Genomic DNA, 20,408 nt, shown 5'->3' with positions numbered 1-20,408 from the left:
TATATTTGATTAGTATTCATAAAGGCTCAAAAGTTTGTAACACTATGTGACCATACAGGTGTATTATATTCAACTAAATTTATTATTGATATTACACAGAATCAATCATTTTTACACTAAACAAATCTAACTCAAAAGTTAACATTAGAAGTAGAATTTGACTAGAAAATAGTGTGTCTGACACAATGTATTCTTTGATTCAAGCAGCAGGTGATGAGCACCCTGTCATGTAGTCAAAGGTGAGTAGTCTTTGGTAATGTCAGGTACAGGTCAACACACGGCAGACAACATATCTGATTACAAGTCACAGTTGTGTATTATTTTATCTTTGTTATAAAATGAGTGGCAGACATGATCAGACCACTATTCAGACCACTCTCCACTAAGCCATGTTTGATTTCATTTTTTTTTAAAGAGATAACAGAACTTTGAGGCACTATATTATATATATGTCTAAGAATATATGTTAGCGAAAAGGCCTTGGCTATGTTTTATCACGCTCACATCTGCAATATTTTAAGTTTCAATATCACTGCCTGGTATGGCAATCTGAGCATTAAAAATAAAAATAAACTTCATAGAATCCTAAATGCTGCTGGCAAAATCATAGGCAAAAAACAAACCCCATTTGGGCAGTTGTTTGAGACAAACATCTATAAAAAAAGCTAACATTTCTTCGAAATAAAGAATCACCCTTTGTGTCAGGATTTTGTGATTTTACCATCACAAAAGAGATACAAGACACCGATAGCAAAGACAAACAGACACAAACACTCTTTTGTTCCCCTGGCAATCAAATCATTAAATAAGAACAATCTGGTATAAACTTTGTCACATGTAAATTATGAGTGAGTCTGGTGTGAATGTACATTTTGGTTTCTTATAGTTATAATGTTTTTTGTTTGGTGAAATGCACAAATTGTAAGACAAATTTCCTTACGGATAATAAAGATTATTATTATTATTATTATTTACAGGGCTGAGTGCATCTAGGATCATCACATTTTAATGGCTATATGCTCAGTGCAATTATTATTGTTTTAAATTTCAATTTTTTTTTCATTTTAGACAAAAACAATGTTGACCATTTTATAAGTGCCAGAAATAGCTGACACATAGCATAAAGAAATGTTCCTTATTTGGATTAAGGTCTGACACTTTTTTATTGGTTTACTTTCAGGTGAACTCAGAAACCAATCAACTAACTCAAGTCAATAAATAAAGCATTTTCACCTGACTTCAGAAAAATATGATTTAAGAAAACAAAGAGACTCCGACTCAAATAAACATTATTTTTAAAAGTGTATTTTCATGTGTTCAACTGAATCACAATTATATCTATGTAAACAAAGCCCTAAACAATTATATCTATGTAAACAAAGCCCTGAACAATTATATCTATGTAAACAAAGCCTCTAACAATTATATTTATGTAAACGAAGCCCCTGTCTAGTCATATTTTGCTTCAAATCTAAGAAAGAGATCTAAATCTAAGAAATATTTCATTAGCTTGTAATAAGTTTCCATTACAATTGTTTAGAAATATATCAACTCAATTATTTCCTGCCAATGCACACTGAGGCATTCAATAACTCTAGTTCTGATGTTCATTCCTTTGAACTGGGTCTAGCTTGATTGATATTTTCACTTCATTAAAATATTGAAAACTAAACACTAATACATCTGATGTGTCAACTACCTACTATAAGTTCATCATTCTGACAAATGTAATTTAAATTTAATAATGTTTTTGTTTTTTTTTTATCATAAGATTTTTATATCTTAGCAAAATATTAACTATAAAAATGGAGCATGCATAACAGACATATAAAAAAAAAAAAAAGTAAAGTTAACTATTCAGTAATGAGATTATAAGAATCCATTTATTATTATAAAGCTTTTTCAATATATAAGAATTTTAAATTTTTTTATATGTTTCAACACAGCACAGTATAAACACAAATAACAACTCAGAAATGTAGACATTTCATATTTTATTAAGTTTTAACTGATACAAGCTTTGCATCATGACCAGTCTATATTCAAAAAAGTATTTTTTTTTCGAAGTTCAACTATACATTAGCATCAAGATTAATAGCATCCATTTTTTGGTCAACATTTTTATAATCATTTCTAGACTATTTTAAACAAAACATTATAAAAGAAAAAAAGAGAAACTTTCTGTAGTTAATAACAATATTCAAATTTAAATGTAAAAATGAAATCTCATTTCCAGCATAAAAGTAAAATGTAACCCTAAAATGTACAAAAAAACAAACAAACAAAAACAGCTTTATTCTCTTTGCTGATAGTATTAAAAGTAATCTAAAAAAAATAGCAGAGCATCAGATGCAAGACTTATCTGGTCAGTCTGCCAGATATAAAAGTAGAACTAGCAAAATATATTTTATACAATTTATAATGAGCAGAAGTATCAGAACTTAAAAGAGTGAACAAACAGGTGAGTAGAGGATTTGGACTGAAATAATTATGGTACAAGAAAATAGAGAAACCAGAATAGACTTTACTAGCTGATAACAGGAACATAGAGAATAAGACAATGGAAAACAACACATTTTTTAAAACAATTTTCCTATACATACACACACACAAAAATATAACCAGCTTTTCAATCCTATACACACAAACACACAAATATAACCAGCTTTTCAATCCTATACATACACACAAACACGCTAATATAACCAGCTTTTCAATCCTATACACACACACACACAAATATAACCAGCTTTTCAATCCTATACACGCACACACACACACATACACAAATATAACCAGCTTTTCAATCCTATACATACACATACACAAATATAACCAGCTTTTCAATCCTATACATACACACACACAAATATAACCAGCTTTTCAATCCTATACATACACACACACACAAATATAACCAGCTTTTCAATCCTATACACACAAACACACAAATATAACCAGCTTTTCAATCCTATACATACACACAAACACGCTAATATAACCAGCTTTTCAATCCTATACACACACACACACACACAAATATAACCAGCTTTTCAATCCTATACACGCACACACACACATACACAAATATAACCAGCTTTTCAATCCTATACACACACACACACAAATATAACCAGCTTTTCAATCCTATACACGCACACACACACATACACAAATATAACCAGCTTTTCAATCCTATACATACACACACACAAATATAACCAGCTTTTCAATCCTATACATACACACACACAAATATAACCACCTTTTCAATCCCAAGGATGGCAGAGGGCGAAGAGAAAGAAACTATGAAACTAGCAGTGATACTGCAGACCATTAAAAACTAGCAGTGATACTACAGACCATTAAAAACTAGCAGTGATACTACAGACCATTAAAAACTAGCAGTGATACTACAGACCATTAAAAACTAGCAGTGATACTACAGACCATTAAAAACTAGCAGTGATACTACAGACCATTAAAAACTAGCAGTGATACTACAGACCATTAAAAACTAGCAGTGATACTACAGACCATTAAAAACTAGCAGTGATACTACAGACCATTAAAAACTAGCAGTGATACTACAGACCATTAAAAACTAGCAGTGATACTGCAGACCATTAAAAACTAGCAGTGATACTACAGACCATTAAAAACTAGCAGTGATACTACAGACCATTAAAAACTAGCAGTGATACTACAGACCATTAAAAACTAGCAGTGATACTACAGACCATTAAAAACTAGCAGTGATACTACAGACCATTAAAAACTAGCAGTGATACTGCAGACCATTAAAAACTAGCAGTGATACTACAGACCATTAAAAACTAGCAGTGCTATTACAGACCATTAAAAACTAGCAGTGATACTACAGACCATTAAAAACTAGCAGTGATACTACAGACCATTAAAAACTAGCAGTGATACTGCAGACCATTAAAAACTAGCAGTGCTATTACAGACCATTAAAAACTAGCAGTGATACTACAGACCATTAAAAACTAGCAGTGATACTACAGACCATTAAAAACTAGCAGTGATACTGCAGACCATTAAAAACTAGCAGTGATACTACAGACCATTAAAAACTAGCAGTGATACTACAGACCATTAAAAACTAGCAGTGATACTACAGACCATTAAAAACTAGCAGTGATACTACAGACCATTAAAAACTAGCAGTGATACTGCAGACCATTAAAAACTAGCAGTGATACTGCAGACCATTAAAAACTAGCAGTGATACTACAGACCATTAAAAACTAGCAGTGATACTGCAGACCATTAAAAACTAGCAGTGATACTGCAGACCATTAAAAACTAGCAGTGATACTACAGACCATTAAAAACTAGCAGTGATACTACAGACCATTAAAAACTAGCAGTGATACTGCAGACCATTAAAAACTAGCAGTGATACTGCAGACCATTAAAAACTAGCAGTGATACTGCAGACCATTAAAAACTAGCAGTGATACTGCAGACCATTAACCCAAGATGTTATTAACATTCAAACAATGTTTCTATTTTATTGAAACTTGTCTAAAAGATATAAGCATAAAATAGTAATAATATGTCTATAACGGTGCTTTGTTGTTCCACAAACTACTGGAATAATGAACTAGTAGGCCACCGCGTGAATTAATCTCTCTTTAAAAAAAAAGCAAAGTTTGGTGCTAAATACTCAGAATGTGCGAAGTGTTCCGTTACGGGAAAAGTTTAGGAACCACTGGTCAATAATATAATAATAAATATGAGCAGCACATTTACGTTTTTATTGGTCGTTGTGCTGGCTACAGGACATCCTTGCTGACCGTCAGCTTTAGAACATTACATCATGTGCTAGCTACAGGACATCCTTGCTAACCGTCAGCTTTAGAACATTACATCATGTGCTCGCAAGATTTGAAAGGGAACCTACTTTACAGAGAGAGATCCCTTGCCACGACAAGCCAAGGATATTAGATTGCTTTGTAAAATATTTGACAAGTTTCGGATGTTCCTTCTGATTTCAAGATAATTACAACCTAGCCCAAACCTCCCGCAGGACTACGAGGGATGTCAGCGAACCCTGGACAATCTCAACTACCGAAAGACAATCCGGTATGCATACCTCACGGGCAGACAGCGCCATCATTAATTCACGGATCATAAAACATTTTACTTTTTACCTACAAAGGGATACAAAATTGCTAATGAGATAGTAATTAATATTATAGCTTTTATATAGCGCTACTTTCATGCTTATAACATGCTCAGAGCGCTTTTGGTCCAATCTCTTTTGTGGACCAGTGGGGGGGGGGGGGGGGGGGGAGGGTGTATCTGGGAGTTGGTTTTCCGTGCTGCGTTTAGTTGTAAACACAACTCTGCCCGAGTCGGAGCCCCCTTCTAGGTAGCCAAGCCAAGCCAAGGTGAAGCGCACTTGGCCTCTCGACCACGCTTCCCACTCAATAAAATAAAATAACCAATTAGTTAATTCAATAGTGGTAATAAATTTTGTTTGATATCGGAAACACAAATAGATAATACAGTATTCTGATATATGGCTGTAAATTTAGAGTTATTCCCCTTAGATAATCTTTTGTGGGTTTTTTTACATTTTAAAAAATATGTTATTTCTTAGGGCATATTTAGTGTTTTTTTGTTGTTGTTTTTTTCAAACGTAGTCAAATACATTGGTAGGTTCAACTGCTAATTATGGGCCATTGAAACATACCATTTTGTGCGCTCAGAAATACACTACAACACAAAACTTAACAAAAATTTTTTTTTAAATAATTGTTTGAAATCAACGTTACCTTATTCTGTCTCTGTCTTGTCCATGACCAGTTATGAAAGGTGGTTTGGGTGATATCAATACGTATGTTTGGAACTAAACTGATTTTTTTTTCTTTTTTTTATTTTTTCTTCGCTTGTATTATAATATTATATCAGCACCATAAAGTCAACCAAGCATGCCAGAAATTCTGCACAAGGAATTTTATCATTGAATTGCATAATTTGTAGTCGCTTTCTTCCTATTTAAATCCATGTATTTTAGCATGCTCGCTTCTATTGGCCATGTTTGTATACACTTAAAAATAACTTTTTACCTTTGATTGATTTTGGACAAGCACAGGATGGTATATACATATATATATATATAGTAACGTCTGTAATTCATAAAATAAGATATACAGTTTTAAAAGTTTTATATTTATAATGTTGCAATCTAAAGGGAGGCAACTCAAACGACTGGGGGACAATTCCAATGGATCATGTGTAGGTGGTTGACGACAACAAATACTAAGAGCGGCTGTCAAGCTTTGGGTTCACTTCCGCCACACAAGAGTCCAGTTCTAGGAGCCACCTGTGGATTGGCTTTTTGTCCAACGATCAGGCGTAGACTACTTCTACTGTCTGTAGGTTCCATAATGGTAGCGACCATTACTGGATTGGGTCGTACCTTATACGTCGTGCGCCGTGCTCCGGTGCGAGTTGGCTTGCTATAAGAGGCCAAAGACAGCGCTACCTCCGGGAACTTCCATATATTCTCACTGTCCCTTGCAAGGCCCGCCACTCTTTATTTTCTTTCATTATGATGGCCGCCTTGTGGAACGGTGGGCCGACTTATGGTACTGTGTTGTTAGGTCTCTGTTCCATCCTTACCCCAGAGGAGATACAAACACACAACTAAAGTAAACCGACGGATGCTGTGTTGTTAGGTCACTGTTCCATCCTTACCCCAGAGGAGATACAAACACACAACTAAAGTAAACCGACGGATGCTGTGTTGTTAGGTCTCTGTTCCATCCTTACCCCAGAGGAGATACAAACACACAACTAAAGTAAACCGACGGATGCTGTGTTGTTAGGTCACTGTTCCATCCTTACCCCAGAGGAGATACAAACACACAACTAAAGTAAACCGACGGATGCTGTGTTGTTAGGTCACTGTTCCATCCTTACCCCAGAGGAGATACAAACACACAACTAAAGTAAACCGACGGATGCTGTGTTGTTAGGTCACTGTTCCATCCTTACCCCAGAGGAGATACAAACACACAACTAAAGTAAAACGACGGATGCTGTGTTGTTAGGTCTCTGTTCCATCCTTACCCCAGAGGAGATACAAACACACAACTAAAGTAAAACGACGGATGCTGTGTTGTTAGGTCTCTGTTCCATCCTTACCCCAGAGGAGATACAAACACACAACTAAAGTAAACCGACGGATGCTGTGTTGTTAGGTCACTGTTCCATCCTTACCCCAGAGGAGATACAAACACACAACTAAAGTAAACCGACGGATGCTGTGTTGTTAGGTCACTGTTCCATCCTTACCCCAGAGGAGATACAAACACACAACTAAAGTAAACCGACGGATGCTGTGTTGTTAGGTCACTGTTCCATCCTTACCCCAGAGGAGATACCAAACACACAACTAAAGTAAACCGACGGACGCTGTGTTTGCTACTCGTTTTTCGTATATCTAGCTCCACTACTAGACTTTTCCACCAAGCAGAATTGGAAAATCCCAAGGGGCCCCCACTTGAAAAAAAAAAGGGGGGGGGCCAAATGAGTGTCCGAATTTTTTTTTACATTAAATATTAAGTCATTATCTCATGTCATGATGTCGAATGTCAAAATGTAGGGGCCCCCAAAGAGGTCTAGACCCCGCACCCCCGAATGATGGCTAATTCCTAACTAAGCCACTGCAACCGAGGCGCCACGTTGAGGATACGGAAGCTGGAATCCTCGGCAATCCACGTTTCAAACATCACTAACTACACACGTCCCAGCGCCCTTCCGGGTCCACGGCGACAACCCTTTGAGTTACTAGAACGCCCTACTTTCTAATTCCCGTATTGTCGTTTTTAGGGAGAAGGAATATTATGTCTCTCTAGATACGTTCTTGTCCTGTATTGAATAGTGCGCAATATCTTGTAAGATGGCGGTCACAGGACAGAGTTACAACACTATCTATGCAATGCGATTTAAACAATCTAAATAAATTTTGCCTTCAATAGGATGGCGTCAAGTAATGCAATATTTTAGATTGAAGTCATTCACCTTATGCTATTTTTTAAAATAGTTTTTATTTATTTATTTAATTTATTTTGTGTAAAGAAACTTAGTTGGCCTTTTTTCGGGCAGGTGTAGCCAATAGGACAATCTTGATTTGATTCATCTCACTCTTTAAAAAAATAATAAGAAGAACGAGAAGGTGAAAAAAAATCAATCGTTGAGTCTCCAGAACAGATGTACATTTGAGTTCGATCTAGAAACTTGTCTACAATAATGGTCTTACAGAATCATAATTGATGTTTGCAATTTAATGTGTTTACGAACTGTACATTTTTAAATAAATTGTTTTATTTTCTATTTATCCCTTTTTTTTTGACACCAATTGTTGAGAAAATTATAAGGAATCTACTACACAAGATACCTTACTGAGTGTTTTAAATTAATAGGACATAGAAGCATCTCAGTGAAAGGAAATGTCACTATCTCTAAAACGAGGTATGAAATCGGCAGACGTCCATGGATAATGTGTTCTAACAAAGTGGGCTCCCTTTAATTTAAATAAATAACTAGAGATGCTTATTGAAAATATTTATGAAACAAGAAAACCACAGTATATTCCGTATTTGAATTTCTTTACACAGATATTAAAAAAAGGTGCATAATTTTTTATATGAATGTTCTTATCAGTAGCTCAGTTATGGGCAGAACCGATCGTGACAGATACTTGGAAATACTGATGTCGTAAAGCATAAAACATACTTCTTTTTTTTTTTAAGGTGTGGGCATAGACATATATATTTATTTATGTCTATGGGTGTGGGTTAATTATGACAATTACGAATCTTGAAGATATTGCTAAATTCATAAGTATTCTAAATCCTTGATCTTTGGAATCGAAGACATTGCCATTATTAATATTATTATTTAACAAGATGTTGAAATTATGGAGATTGAACAAAATAAAATAAATAAAGTCATACACGTAAAGTTCCATAAAGCTGACCTGGGGACCAACCAGTATAGGATTAGTTTGACCACTGGCTATGGCACTACAAATAGTTGTTTCTCTCGTCACCTGGATGAGTCTAGTTTTCTTTTTTAGCACTTTTTGTTTTCAAGATGTGACCTACATCTTAGTGCATGGTTAGTTCTAACATTACTTCTACAAATAGTTGTATTAGTATTTCTTTACATTTTTACTTTTTTTTTTACTTTGAAGTCTTCACATTTGCATAATGACTTTGTTTTCTTTTCAAAAAGTACATCATTGGTCTATAGTTTATTTGTACATGTTTTATGCACTTTTTTGGTATGTTATTTTTGTAGAATAAATTTTAGTTTAATAAAAAAAACAAACAAAAAAAAAGGGCAAAGATGAATGAAATATTTAAAGTTACATTTAAATTTATATTTGATTAGTATTCATAAAGGCTCAAAAGTTTGTAACACTATGTGACCATACAGGTGTATTATATTCAACTAAATTTATTATTGATATTACACAGAATCAATCATTTTTACACTAAACAAATCTAACTCAAAAGTTAACATTAGAAGTAGAATTTGACTAGAAAATAGTGTGTCTGACACAATGTATTCTTTGATTCAAGCAGCAGGTGATGAGCACCCTGTCATGTAGTCAAAGGTGAGTAGTCTTTGGTAATGTCAGGTACAGGTCAACACACGGCAGACAACATATCTGATTACAAGTCACAGTTGTGTATTATTTTATCTTTGTTATAAAATGAGTGGCAGACATGATCAGACCACTATTCAGACCACTCTCCACTAAGCCATGTTTGATTTCATTTTTTTTTAAAGAGATAACAGAACTTTGAGGCACTATATTATATATATGTCTAAGAATATATGTTAGCGAAAAGGCCTTGGCTATGTTTTATCACGCTCACATCTGCAATATTTTAAGTTTCAATATCACTGCCTGGTATGGCAATCTGAGCATTAAAAATAAAAATAAACTTCATAGAATCCTAAATGCTGCTGGCAAAATCATAGGCAAAAAACAAACCCCATTTGGGCAGTTGTTTGAGACAAACATCTATAAAAAAGCTAACATTTCTTCGAAATAAAGAATCACCCTTTGTGTCAGGATTTTGTGATTTTACCATCACAAAAGAGATACAAGACACCGATAGCAAAGACAAACAGACACAAACACTCTTTTGTTCCCCTGGCAATCAAATCATTAAATAAGAACAATCTGGTATAAACTTTGTCACATGTAAATTATGAGTGAGTCTGGTGTGAATGTACATTTTGGTTTCTTATAGTTATAATGTTTTTTGTTTGGTGAAATGCACAAATTGTAAGACAAATTTCCTTACGGATAATAAAGATTATTATTATTATTATTATTTACAGGGCTGAGTGCATCTAGGATCATCACATTTTAATGGCTATATGCTCAGTGCAATTATTATTGTTTTAAATTTCAATTTTTTTTTCATTTTAGACAAAAACAATGTTGACCATTTTATAAGTGCCAGAAATAGCTGACACATAGCATAAAGAAATGTTCCTTATTTGGATTAAGGTCTGACACTTTTTTATTGGTTTACTTTCAGGTGAACTCAGAAACCAATCAACTAACTCAAGTCAATAAATAAAGCATTTTCACCTGACTTCAGAAAAATATGATTTAAGAAAACAAAGAGACTCCGACTCAAATAAACATTATTTTTAAAAGTGTATTTTCATGTGTTCAACTGAATCACAATTATATCTATGTAAACAAAGCCCTAAACAATTATATCTATGTAAACAAAGCCATGAACAATTATATCTATGTAAACAAAGCCTCTAACAATTATATTTATGTAAACGAAGCCCCTGTCTAGTCATATTTTGCTTCAAATCTAAGAAAGAGATCTAAATCTAAGAAATATTTCACTAGCTTGTAATAAGTTTCCATTACAATTGTTTAGAAATATATCAACTCAATTATTTCCTGCCAATGCACACTGAGGCATTCAATAACTCTAGTTCTGATGTTCATTCCTTTGAACTGGGTCTAGCTTGATTGATATTTTCACTTCATTAAAATATTGAAAACTAAACACTAATACATCTGATGTGTCAACTACCTACTATAAGTTCATCATTCTGACAAATGTAATTTAAATTTAATAATGTTTTTGTTTTTTTTTTATCATAAGATTTTTATATCTTAGCAAAATATTAACTATAAAAATGGAGCATGCATAACAGACATATAAAAAAAAAAAAAAGTAAAGTTAACTATTCAGTAATGAGATTATAAGAATCCATTTATTATTATAAAGCTTTTTCAATATATAAGAATTTTAAATTTTTTTATATGTTTCAACACAGCACAGTATAAACACAAATAACAACTCAGAAATGTAGACATTTCATATTTTATTAAGTTTTAACTGATACAAGCTTTGCATCATGACCAGTCTATATTCAAAAAAGTATTTTTTTTTCGAAGTTCAACTATACATTAGCATCAAGATTAATAGCATCCATTTTTTGGTCAACATTTTTATAATCATTTCTAGACTATTTTAAACAAAACATTATAAAAGAAAAAAAGAGAAACTTTCTGTAGTTAATAACAATATTCAAATTTAAATGTAAAAATGAAATCTCATTTCCAGCATAAAAGTAAAATGTAACCCTAAAATGTACAAAAAAAACAAACAAACAAAAACAGCTTTATTCTCTTTGCTGATAGTATTAAAAGTAATCTAAAAAAAATAGCAGAGCATCAGATGCAAGACTTATCTGGTCAGTCTGCCAGATATAAAAGTAGAACTAGCAAAATATATTTTATACAATTTATAATGAGCAGAAGTATCAGAACTTAAAAGAGTGAACAAACAGGTGAGTAGAGGATTTGGACTGAAAATATTATGGTACAAGAAAATAGAGAAATCAGAATAGACTTTACTAGCTGATAACAGGAACATAGAGAATAAGACAATGGAAAACAACACATTTTTTAAAACAATTTTCCTATACATACACACACACAAAAATATAACCAGCTTTTCAATCCTATACACACAAACACACAAATATAACCAGCTTTTCAATCCTATACATACACACAAACACGCTAATATAACCAGCTTATCAATCCTATACACACACACACACACAAATATAACCAGCTTTTCAATCCTATACACGCACACACACACATACACAAATATAACCAGCTTTTCAATCCTATACATACACATACACAAATATAACCAGCTTTTCAATCCTATACATACACACACACAAATATAACCAGCTTTTCAATCCTATACATACACACACACACAAATATAACCAGCTTTTCAATCCTATACACACAAACACACAAATATAACCAGCTTTTCAATCCTATACATACACACAAACACGCTAATATAACCAGCTTTTCAATCCTATACACACACACACACACAAATATAACCAGCTTTTCAATCCTATACACGCACACACACACATACACAAATATAACCAGCTTTTCAATCCTATACATACACACACACAAATATAACCAGCTTTTCAATCCTATACATACACACACACAAATATAACCACCTTTTCAATCCCAAGGATGGCAGAGGGCGAAGAGAAAGAAACTATGAAACTAGCAGTGATACTGCAGACCATTAAAAACTAGCAGTGATACTACAGACCATTAAAAACTAGCAGTGATACTACAGACCATTAAAAACTAGCAGTGATACTACAGACCATTAAAAACTAGCAGTGATACTACAGACCATTAAAAACTAGCAGTGATACTACAGACCATTAAAAACTAGCAGTGATACTACAGACCATTAAAAACTAGCAGTGATACTACAGACCATTAAAAACTAGCAGTGATACTACAGACCATTAAAAACTAGCAGTGATACTACAGACCATTAAAAACTAGCAGTGATACTGCAGACCATTAAAAACTAGCAGTGATACTACAGACCATTAAAAACTAGCAGTGATACTACAGACCATTAAAAACTAGCAGTGATACTACAGACCATTAAAAACTAGCAGTGATACTACAGACCATTAAAAACTAGCAGTGATACTACAGACCATTAAAAACTAGCAGTGATACTGCAGACCATTAAAAACTAGCAGTGATACTACAGACCATTAAAAACTAGCAGTGCTATTACAGACCATTAAAAACTAGCAGTGATACTACAGACCATTAAAAACTAGCAGTGATACTGCAGACCATTAAAAACTAGCAGTGCTATTACAGACCATTAAAAACTAGCAGTGATACTACAGACCATTAAAAACTAGCAGTGATACTACAGACCATTAAAAACTAGCAGTGATACTGTAGACCATTAAAAACTAGCAGTGATACTACAGACCATTAAAAACTAGCAGTGATACTACAGACCATTAAAAACTAGCAGTGATACTACAGACCATTAAAAACTAGCAGTGATACTGCAGACCATTAAAAACTAGCAGTGATACTACAGACCATTAAAAACTAGCAGTGATACTGCAGACCATTAAAAACTAGCAGTGATACTGCAGACCATTAAAAACTAGCAGTGATACTACAGACCATTAAAAACTAGCAGTGATACTACAGACCATTAAAAACTAGCAGTGATACTGCAGACCATTAAAAACTAGCAGTGATACTGCAGACCATTAAAAACTAGCAGTGATACTGCAGACCATTAAAAACTAGCAGTGATACTGCAGACCATTAAAAACTAGCAGTGATACTGCAGACCATTAACCCAAGATGTTATTAACATTCAAACAATGTTTCTATTTTATTGAAACTTGTCTAAAAGATATAAGCATAAAATAGTAATAATATGTCTATAACGGTGCTTTGTTGTTCCACAAACTACTGGAATAATGAACTAGTAGGCCACCGCGTGAATTAATCTCTCTTTAAAAAAAAAGCAAAGTTTGGTGCTAAATACTCAGAATGTGCGAAGTGTTCCGTTACGGGAAAAGTTTAGGAACCACTGGTCAATAATATAATAATAAATATGAGCAGCACATTTACGTTTTTATTGGTCGTTGTGCTGGCTACAGGACATCCTTGCTGACCGTCAGCTTTAGAACATTACATCATGTGCTAGCTACAGGACATCCTTGCTAACCGTCAGCTTTAGAACATTACATCATGTGCTCGCAAGATTTGAAAGGGAACCTACTTTACAGAGAGAGATCCCTTGCCACGACAAGCCAAGGATATTAGATTGCTTTGTAAAATATTTGACAAGTTTCGGATGTTCCTTCTGATTTCAAGATAATTACAACCTAGCCCAAACCTCCCGCAGGACTACGAGGGATGTCAGCGAACCCTGGACAATCTCAACTACCGAAAGACAATCCGGTATGCATACCTCACGGGCAGACAGCGCCATCATTAATTCACGGATCATAAAACATTTTACTTTTTACCTACAAAGGGATACAAAATTGCTAATGAGATAGTAATTAATATTATAGCTTTTATATAGCGCTACTTTCATGCTTATAACATGCTCAGAGCGCTTTTGGTCCAATCTCTTTTGTGGACCAGTGGGGGGGGGGGGGGGGGAGGGTGTATCTAGGAGTTGGTTTTCCGTGCTGCGTTTAGTTGTAAACACAACTCTGCCCGAGTCGGAGCCCCCTTCTAGGTAGCCAAGCCAAGCCAAGGTGAAGCGCACTTGGCCTCTCGACCACGCTTCCCACTCAATAAAATAAAATAACCAATTAGTTAATTCAATAGTGGTAATAAATTTTGTTTGATATCGGAAACACAAATAGATAATACAGTATTCTGATATATGGCTGTAAATTTAGAGTTATTCCCCTTAGATAATCTTTTGTGGGTTTTTTTACATTTTAAAAAATATGTTATTTCTTAGGGCATATTTAGTGTTTTTTTGTTGTTGTTTTTTTCAAACGTAGTCAAATACATTGGTAGGTTCAACTGCTAATTATGGGCCATTGAAACATACCATTTTGTGCGCTCAGAAATACACTACAACACAAAACTTAACAAAAATTTTTTTTTAAATAATTGTTTGAAATCAACGTTACCTTATTCTGTCTCTGTCTTGTCCATGACCAGTTATGAAAGGTGGTTTGGGTGATATCAATACGTATGTTTGGAACTAAACTGATTTTTTTTTCTTTTTTTTATTTTTTCTTCGCTTGTATTATAATATTATATCAGCACCATAAAGTCAACCAAGCATGCCAGAAATTCTGCACAAGGAATTTTATCATTGAATTGCATAATTTGTAGTCGCTTTCTTCCTATTTAAATCCATGTATTTTAGCATGCTCGCTTCTATTGGCCATGTTTGTATACACTTAAAAATAACTTTTTACCTTTGATTGATTTTGGACAAGCACAGGATGGTATATACATATATATATATATAGTAACGTCTGTAATTCATAAAATAAGATATACAGTTTTAAAAGTTTTATATTTATAATGTTGCAATCTAAAGGGAGGCAACTCAAACGACTGGGGGACAATTCCAATGGATCATGTGTAGGTGGTTGACGACAACAAATACTAAGAGCGGCTGTCAAGCTTTGGGTTCACTTCCGCCACACAAGAGTCCAGTTCTAGGAGCCACCTGTGGATTGGCTTTTTGTCCAACGATCAGGCGTAGACTACTTCTACTGTCTGTAGGTTCCATAATGGTAGCGACCATTACTGGATTGGGTCGTACCTTATACGTCGTGCGCCGTGCTCCGGTGCGAGTTGGCTTGCTATAAGAGGCCAAAGACAGCGCTACCTCCGGGAACTTCCATATATTCTCACTGTCCCTTGCAAGGCCCGCCACTCTTTATTTTCTTTCATTATGATGGCCGCCTTGTGGAACGGTGGGCCGACTTATGGTACTGTGTTGTTAGGTCTCTGTTCCATCCTTACCCCAGAGGAGATACCAAACACACAACTAAAGTAAACCGACGGATGCTGTGTTGTTAGGTCACTGTTCCATCCTTACCCCAGAGGAGATACAAACACACAACTAAAGTAAACCGACGGATGCTGTGTTGTTAGGTCACTGTTCCATCCTTACCCCAGAGGAGATACAAACACACAACTAAAGTAAACCGACGGATGCTGTGTTGTTAGGTCACTGTTCCATCCTTACCCCAGAGGAGATACAAACACACAACTAAAGTAAACCGACGGATGCTGTGTTGTTAGGTCACTGTTCCATCCTTACCCCAGAGGAGATACAAACACACAACTAAAGTAAACCGACGGATGCTGTGTTGTTAGGTCACTGTTCCATCCTTACCCCAGAGGAGATACAAACACACAACTAAAGTAAACCGACGGATGCTGTGTTGTTAGGTCACTGTTCCATCCTTACCCCAGAGGAGATACAAACACACAACTAAAGTAAACCGACGGATGCTGTGTTGTTAGGTCACTGTTCCATCCTTACCCCAGAGGAGATACAAACACACAACTAAAGTAAAACGACGGATGCTGTGTTGTTAGGTCTCTGTTCCATCCTTACCCCAGAGGAGATACAAACACACAACTAAAGTAAAACGACGGATGCTGTGTTGTTAGGTCTCTGTTCCATCCTTACCCCAGAGGAGATACAAACACACAACTAAAGTAAACCGACGGATGCTGTGTTGTTAGGTCACTGTTCCATCCTTACCCCAGAGGAGATACAAACACACAACTAAAGTAAACCGACGGATGCTGTGTTGTTAGGTCACTGTTCCATCCTTACCCCAGAGGAGATACAAACACACAACTAAAGTAAACCGACGGATGCTGTGTTGTTAGGTCACTGTTCCATCCTTACCCCAGAGGAGATACCAAACACACAACTAAAGTAAACCGACGGACGCTGTGTTTGCTACTCGTTTTTCGTATATCTAGCTCCACTACTAGACTTTTCCACCAAGCAGAATTGGAAAATCCCAAGGGGCCCCCACTTGAAAAAAAAAAGGGGGGGGGGCCAAATGAGTGTCCGAATTTTTTTTTACATTAAATATTAAGTCATTATCTCATGTCATGATGTCGAATGTCAAAATGTAGGGGCCCCCAAAGAGGTCTAGACCCCGCACCCCCGAATGATGGCTAATTCCTAACTAAGCCACTGCAACCGAGGCGCCACGTTGAGGATACGGAAGCTGGAATCCTCGGCAATCCACGTTTCAAACATCACTAACTACACACGTCCCAGCGCCCTTCCGGGTCCACGGCGACAACCCTTTGAGTTACTAGAACGCCCTACTTTCTAATTCCCGTATTGTCGTTTTTAGGGAGAAGGAATATTATGTCTCTCTAGATACGTTCTTGTCCTGTATTGAATAGTGCGCAATATCTTGTAAGATGGCGGTCACAGGACAGAGTTACAACACTATCTATGCAATGCGATTTAAACAATCTAAATAAATTTTGCCTTCAATAGGATGGCGTCAAGTAATGCAATATTTTAGATTGAAGTCATTCACCTTATGCTATTTTTTAAAATAGTTTTTATTTATTTATTTAATTTATTTTGTGTAAAGAAACTTAGTTGGCCTTTTTTCGGGCAGGTGTAGCCAATAGGACAATCTTGATTTGATTCATCTCACTCTTTAAAAAAATAATAAGAAGAACGAGAAGGTGAAAAAAAATCAATCGTTGAGTCTCCAGAACAGATGTACATTTGAGTTCGATCTAGAAACTTGTCTACAATAATGGTCTTACAGAATCATAATTGATGTTTGCAATTTAATGTGTTTACGAACTGTACATTTTTAAATAAATTGTTTTATTTTCTATTTATCCCTTTTTTTTTGACACCAATTGTTGAGAAAATTATAAGGAATCTACTACACAAGATACCTTACTGAGTGTTTTAAATTAATAGGACATAGAAGCATCTCAGTGAAAGGAAATGTCACTATCTCTAAAACGAGGTATGAAATCGGCAGACGTCCATGGATAATGTGTTCTAACAAAGTGGGCTCCCTTTAATTTAAATAAATAACTAGAGATGCTTATTGAAAATATTTATGAAACAAGAAAACCACAGTATATTCCGTATTTGAATTTCTTTACACAGATATTAAAAAAAGGTGCATAATTTTTTATATGAATGTTCTTATCAGTAGCTCAGTTATGGGCAGAACCGATCGTGACAGATACTTGGAAATACTGATGTCGTAAAGCATAAAACATACTTCTTTTTTTTTTTAAGGTGTGGGCATAGACATATATATTTATTTATGTCTATGGGTGTGGGTTAATTATGACAATTACGAATCTTGAAGATATTGCTAAATTCATAAGTATTCTAAATCCTTGATCTTTGGAATCGAAGACATTGCCATTATTAATATTATTATTTAACAAGATGTTGAAATTATGGAGATTGAACAAAATAAAATAAATAAAGTCATACACGTAAAGTTCCATAAAGCTGACCTGGGGACCAACCAGTATAGGATTAGTTTGACCACTGGCTATGGCACTACAAATAGTTGTTTCTCTCGTCACCTGGATGAGTCTAGTTTTCTTTTTTAGCACTTTTTGTTTTCAAGATGTGACCTACATCTTAGTGCATGGTTAGTTCTAACATTACTTCTACAAATAGTTGTATTAGTATTTCTTTACATTTTTACTTTTTTTTTTACTTTGAAGTCTTCACATTTGCATAATGACTTTGTTTTCTTTTCAAAAAGTACATCATTGGTCTATAGTTTATTTGTACATGTTTTATGCACTTTTTTGGTATGTTATTTTTGTAGAATAAATTTTAGTTTAATAAAAAAAACAAACAAAAAAAAAGGGCAAAGATGAATGAAATATTTAAAGTTACATTTAAATTTATATTTGATTAGTATTCATAAAGGCTCAAAAGTTTGTAACACTATGTGACCATACAGGTGTATTATATTCAACTAAATTTATTATTGATATTACACAGAATCAATCATTTTTACACTAAACAAATCTAACTCAAAAGTTAACATTAGAAGTAGAATTTGACTAGAAAATAGTGTGTCTGACACAATGTATTCTTTGATTCAAGCAGCAGGTGATGAGCACCCTGTCATGTAGTCAAAGGTGAGTAGTCTTTGGTAATGTCAGGTACAGGTCAACACACGGCAGACAACATATCTGATTACAAGTCACAGTTGTGTATTATTTTATCTTTGTTATAAAATGAGTGGCAGACATGATCAGACCACTATTCAGACCACTCTCCACTAAGCCATGTTTGATTTCATTTTTTTTTAAAGAGATAACAGAACTTTGAGGCACTATATTATATATATGTCTAAGAATATATGTTAGCGAAAAGGCCTTGGCTATGTTTTATCACGCTCACATCTGCAATATTTTAAGTTTCAATATCACTGCCTGGTATGGCAATCTGAGCATTAAAAATAAAAATAAACTTCATAGAATCCTAAATGCTGCTGGCAAAATCATAGGCAAAAAACAAACCCCATTTGGGCAGTTGTTTGAGACAAACATCTATAAAAAAGCTAACATTTCTTCGAAATAAAGAATCACCCTTTGTGTCAGGATTTTGTGATTTTACCATCACAAAAGAGATACAAGACACCGATAGCAAAGACAAACAGACACAAACACTCTTTTGTTCCCCTGGCAATCAAATCATTAAATAAGAACAATCTGGTATAAACTTTGTCACATGTAAATTATGAGTGAGTCTGGTGTGAATGTACATTTTGGTTTCTTATAGTTATAATGTTTTTTGTTTGGTGAAATGCACAAATTGTAAGACAAATTTCCTTACGGATAATAAAGATTATTATTATTATTATTATTTACAGGGCTGAGTGCATCTAGGATCATCACATTTTAATGGCTATATGCTCAGTGCAATTATTATTGTTTTAAATTTCAATTTTTTTTTCATTTTAGACAAAAACAATGTTGACCATTTTATAAGTGCCAGAAATAGCTGACACATAGCATAAAGAAATGTTCCTTATTTGGATTAAGGTCTGACACTTTTTTATTGGTTTACTTTCAGGTGAACTCAGAAACCAATCAACTAACTCAAGTCAATAAATAAAGCATTTTCACCTGACTTCAGAAAAATATGATTTAAGAAAACAAAGAGACTCCGACTCAAATAAACATTATTTTTAAAAGTGTATTTTCATGTGTTCAACTGAATCACAATTATATCTATGTAAACAAAGCCCTAAACAATTATATCTATGTAAACAAAGCCCTGAACAATTATATCTATGTAAACAAAGCCTCTAACAATTATATTTATGTAAACGAAGCCCCTGTCTAGTCATATTTTGCTTCAAATCTAAGAAAGAGATCTAAATCTAAGAAATATTTCACTAGCTTGTAATAAGTTTCCATTACAATTGTTTAGAAATATATCAACTCAATTATTTCC

The 20,408-nt window shown here is 34.3% G+C and overlaps 1 protein-coding gene and 2 long non-coding RNA genes across 9 annotated transcripts in view; all 3 read left to right on the top strand.

Annotated features, from left to right (window-relative positions):
• LOC106072354 (uncharacterized) overlaps positions 1–1,306 on the top strand; it is a 39,261-nt gene extending 37,955 nt beyond the window's left edge. For 3 of the 7 annotated variants that reach the window (XM_056010492.1, XM_056010482.1, XM_056010501.1), the window contains 2 exons: positions 208–239; positions 1,181–1,306. In XM_056010492.1, coding sequence (XP_055866467.1) covers positions 208–233 — 26 coding nt within the window. In that variant the 3' untranslated portion in view covers positions 234–239; positions 1,181–1,306. Of the gene's footprint in view, positions 1–204; positions 240–1,180 lie in introns of all 7 variants that reach the window. The other 4 variants (XM_056010473.1, XM_056010510.1, XM_056010485.1 and 1 more) reach the window with 2 other exon arrangements.
• A 4,531-nt stretch (positions 1,307–5,837) lies between these two features.
• On the top strand, positions 5,838–10,727 carry LOC129922834 (uncharacterized). The gene is made up of 3 exons (XR_008774739.1): positions 5,838–5,869; positions 9,630–9,661; positions 10,602–10,727. It is a non-coding gene; the product is annotated as an uncharacterized LOC129922834 (long non-coding RNA).
• A 4,381-nt stretch (positions 10,728–15,108) lies between these two features.
• On the top strand, positions 15,109–20,150 carry LOC106050640 (uncharacterized). Its single transcript, XR_001214727.2, has 3 exons — positions 15,109–15,140; positions 19,053–19,084; positions 20,025–20,150. It is a non-coding gene; the product is annotated as an uncharacterized LOC106050640 (long non-coding RNA).
• Positions 20,151–20,408: the final 258 nt, after the last annotated feature.

Source organism: Biomphalaria glabrata, chromosome 1, assembly GCF_947242115.1.
Source record: "Biomphalaria glabrata chromosome 1, xgBioGlab47.1, whole genome shotgun sequence".
In the NCBI taxonomy this organism is placed as follows: Eukaryota; Metazoa; Mollusca; class Gastropoda; family Planorbidae; genus Biomphalaria; species Biomphalaria glabrata.
Note: the sequence above shows the minus strand (reverse complement) of the source record. Positions and strands in the feature narration are given on the sequence as shown.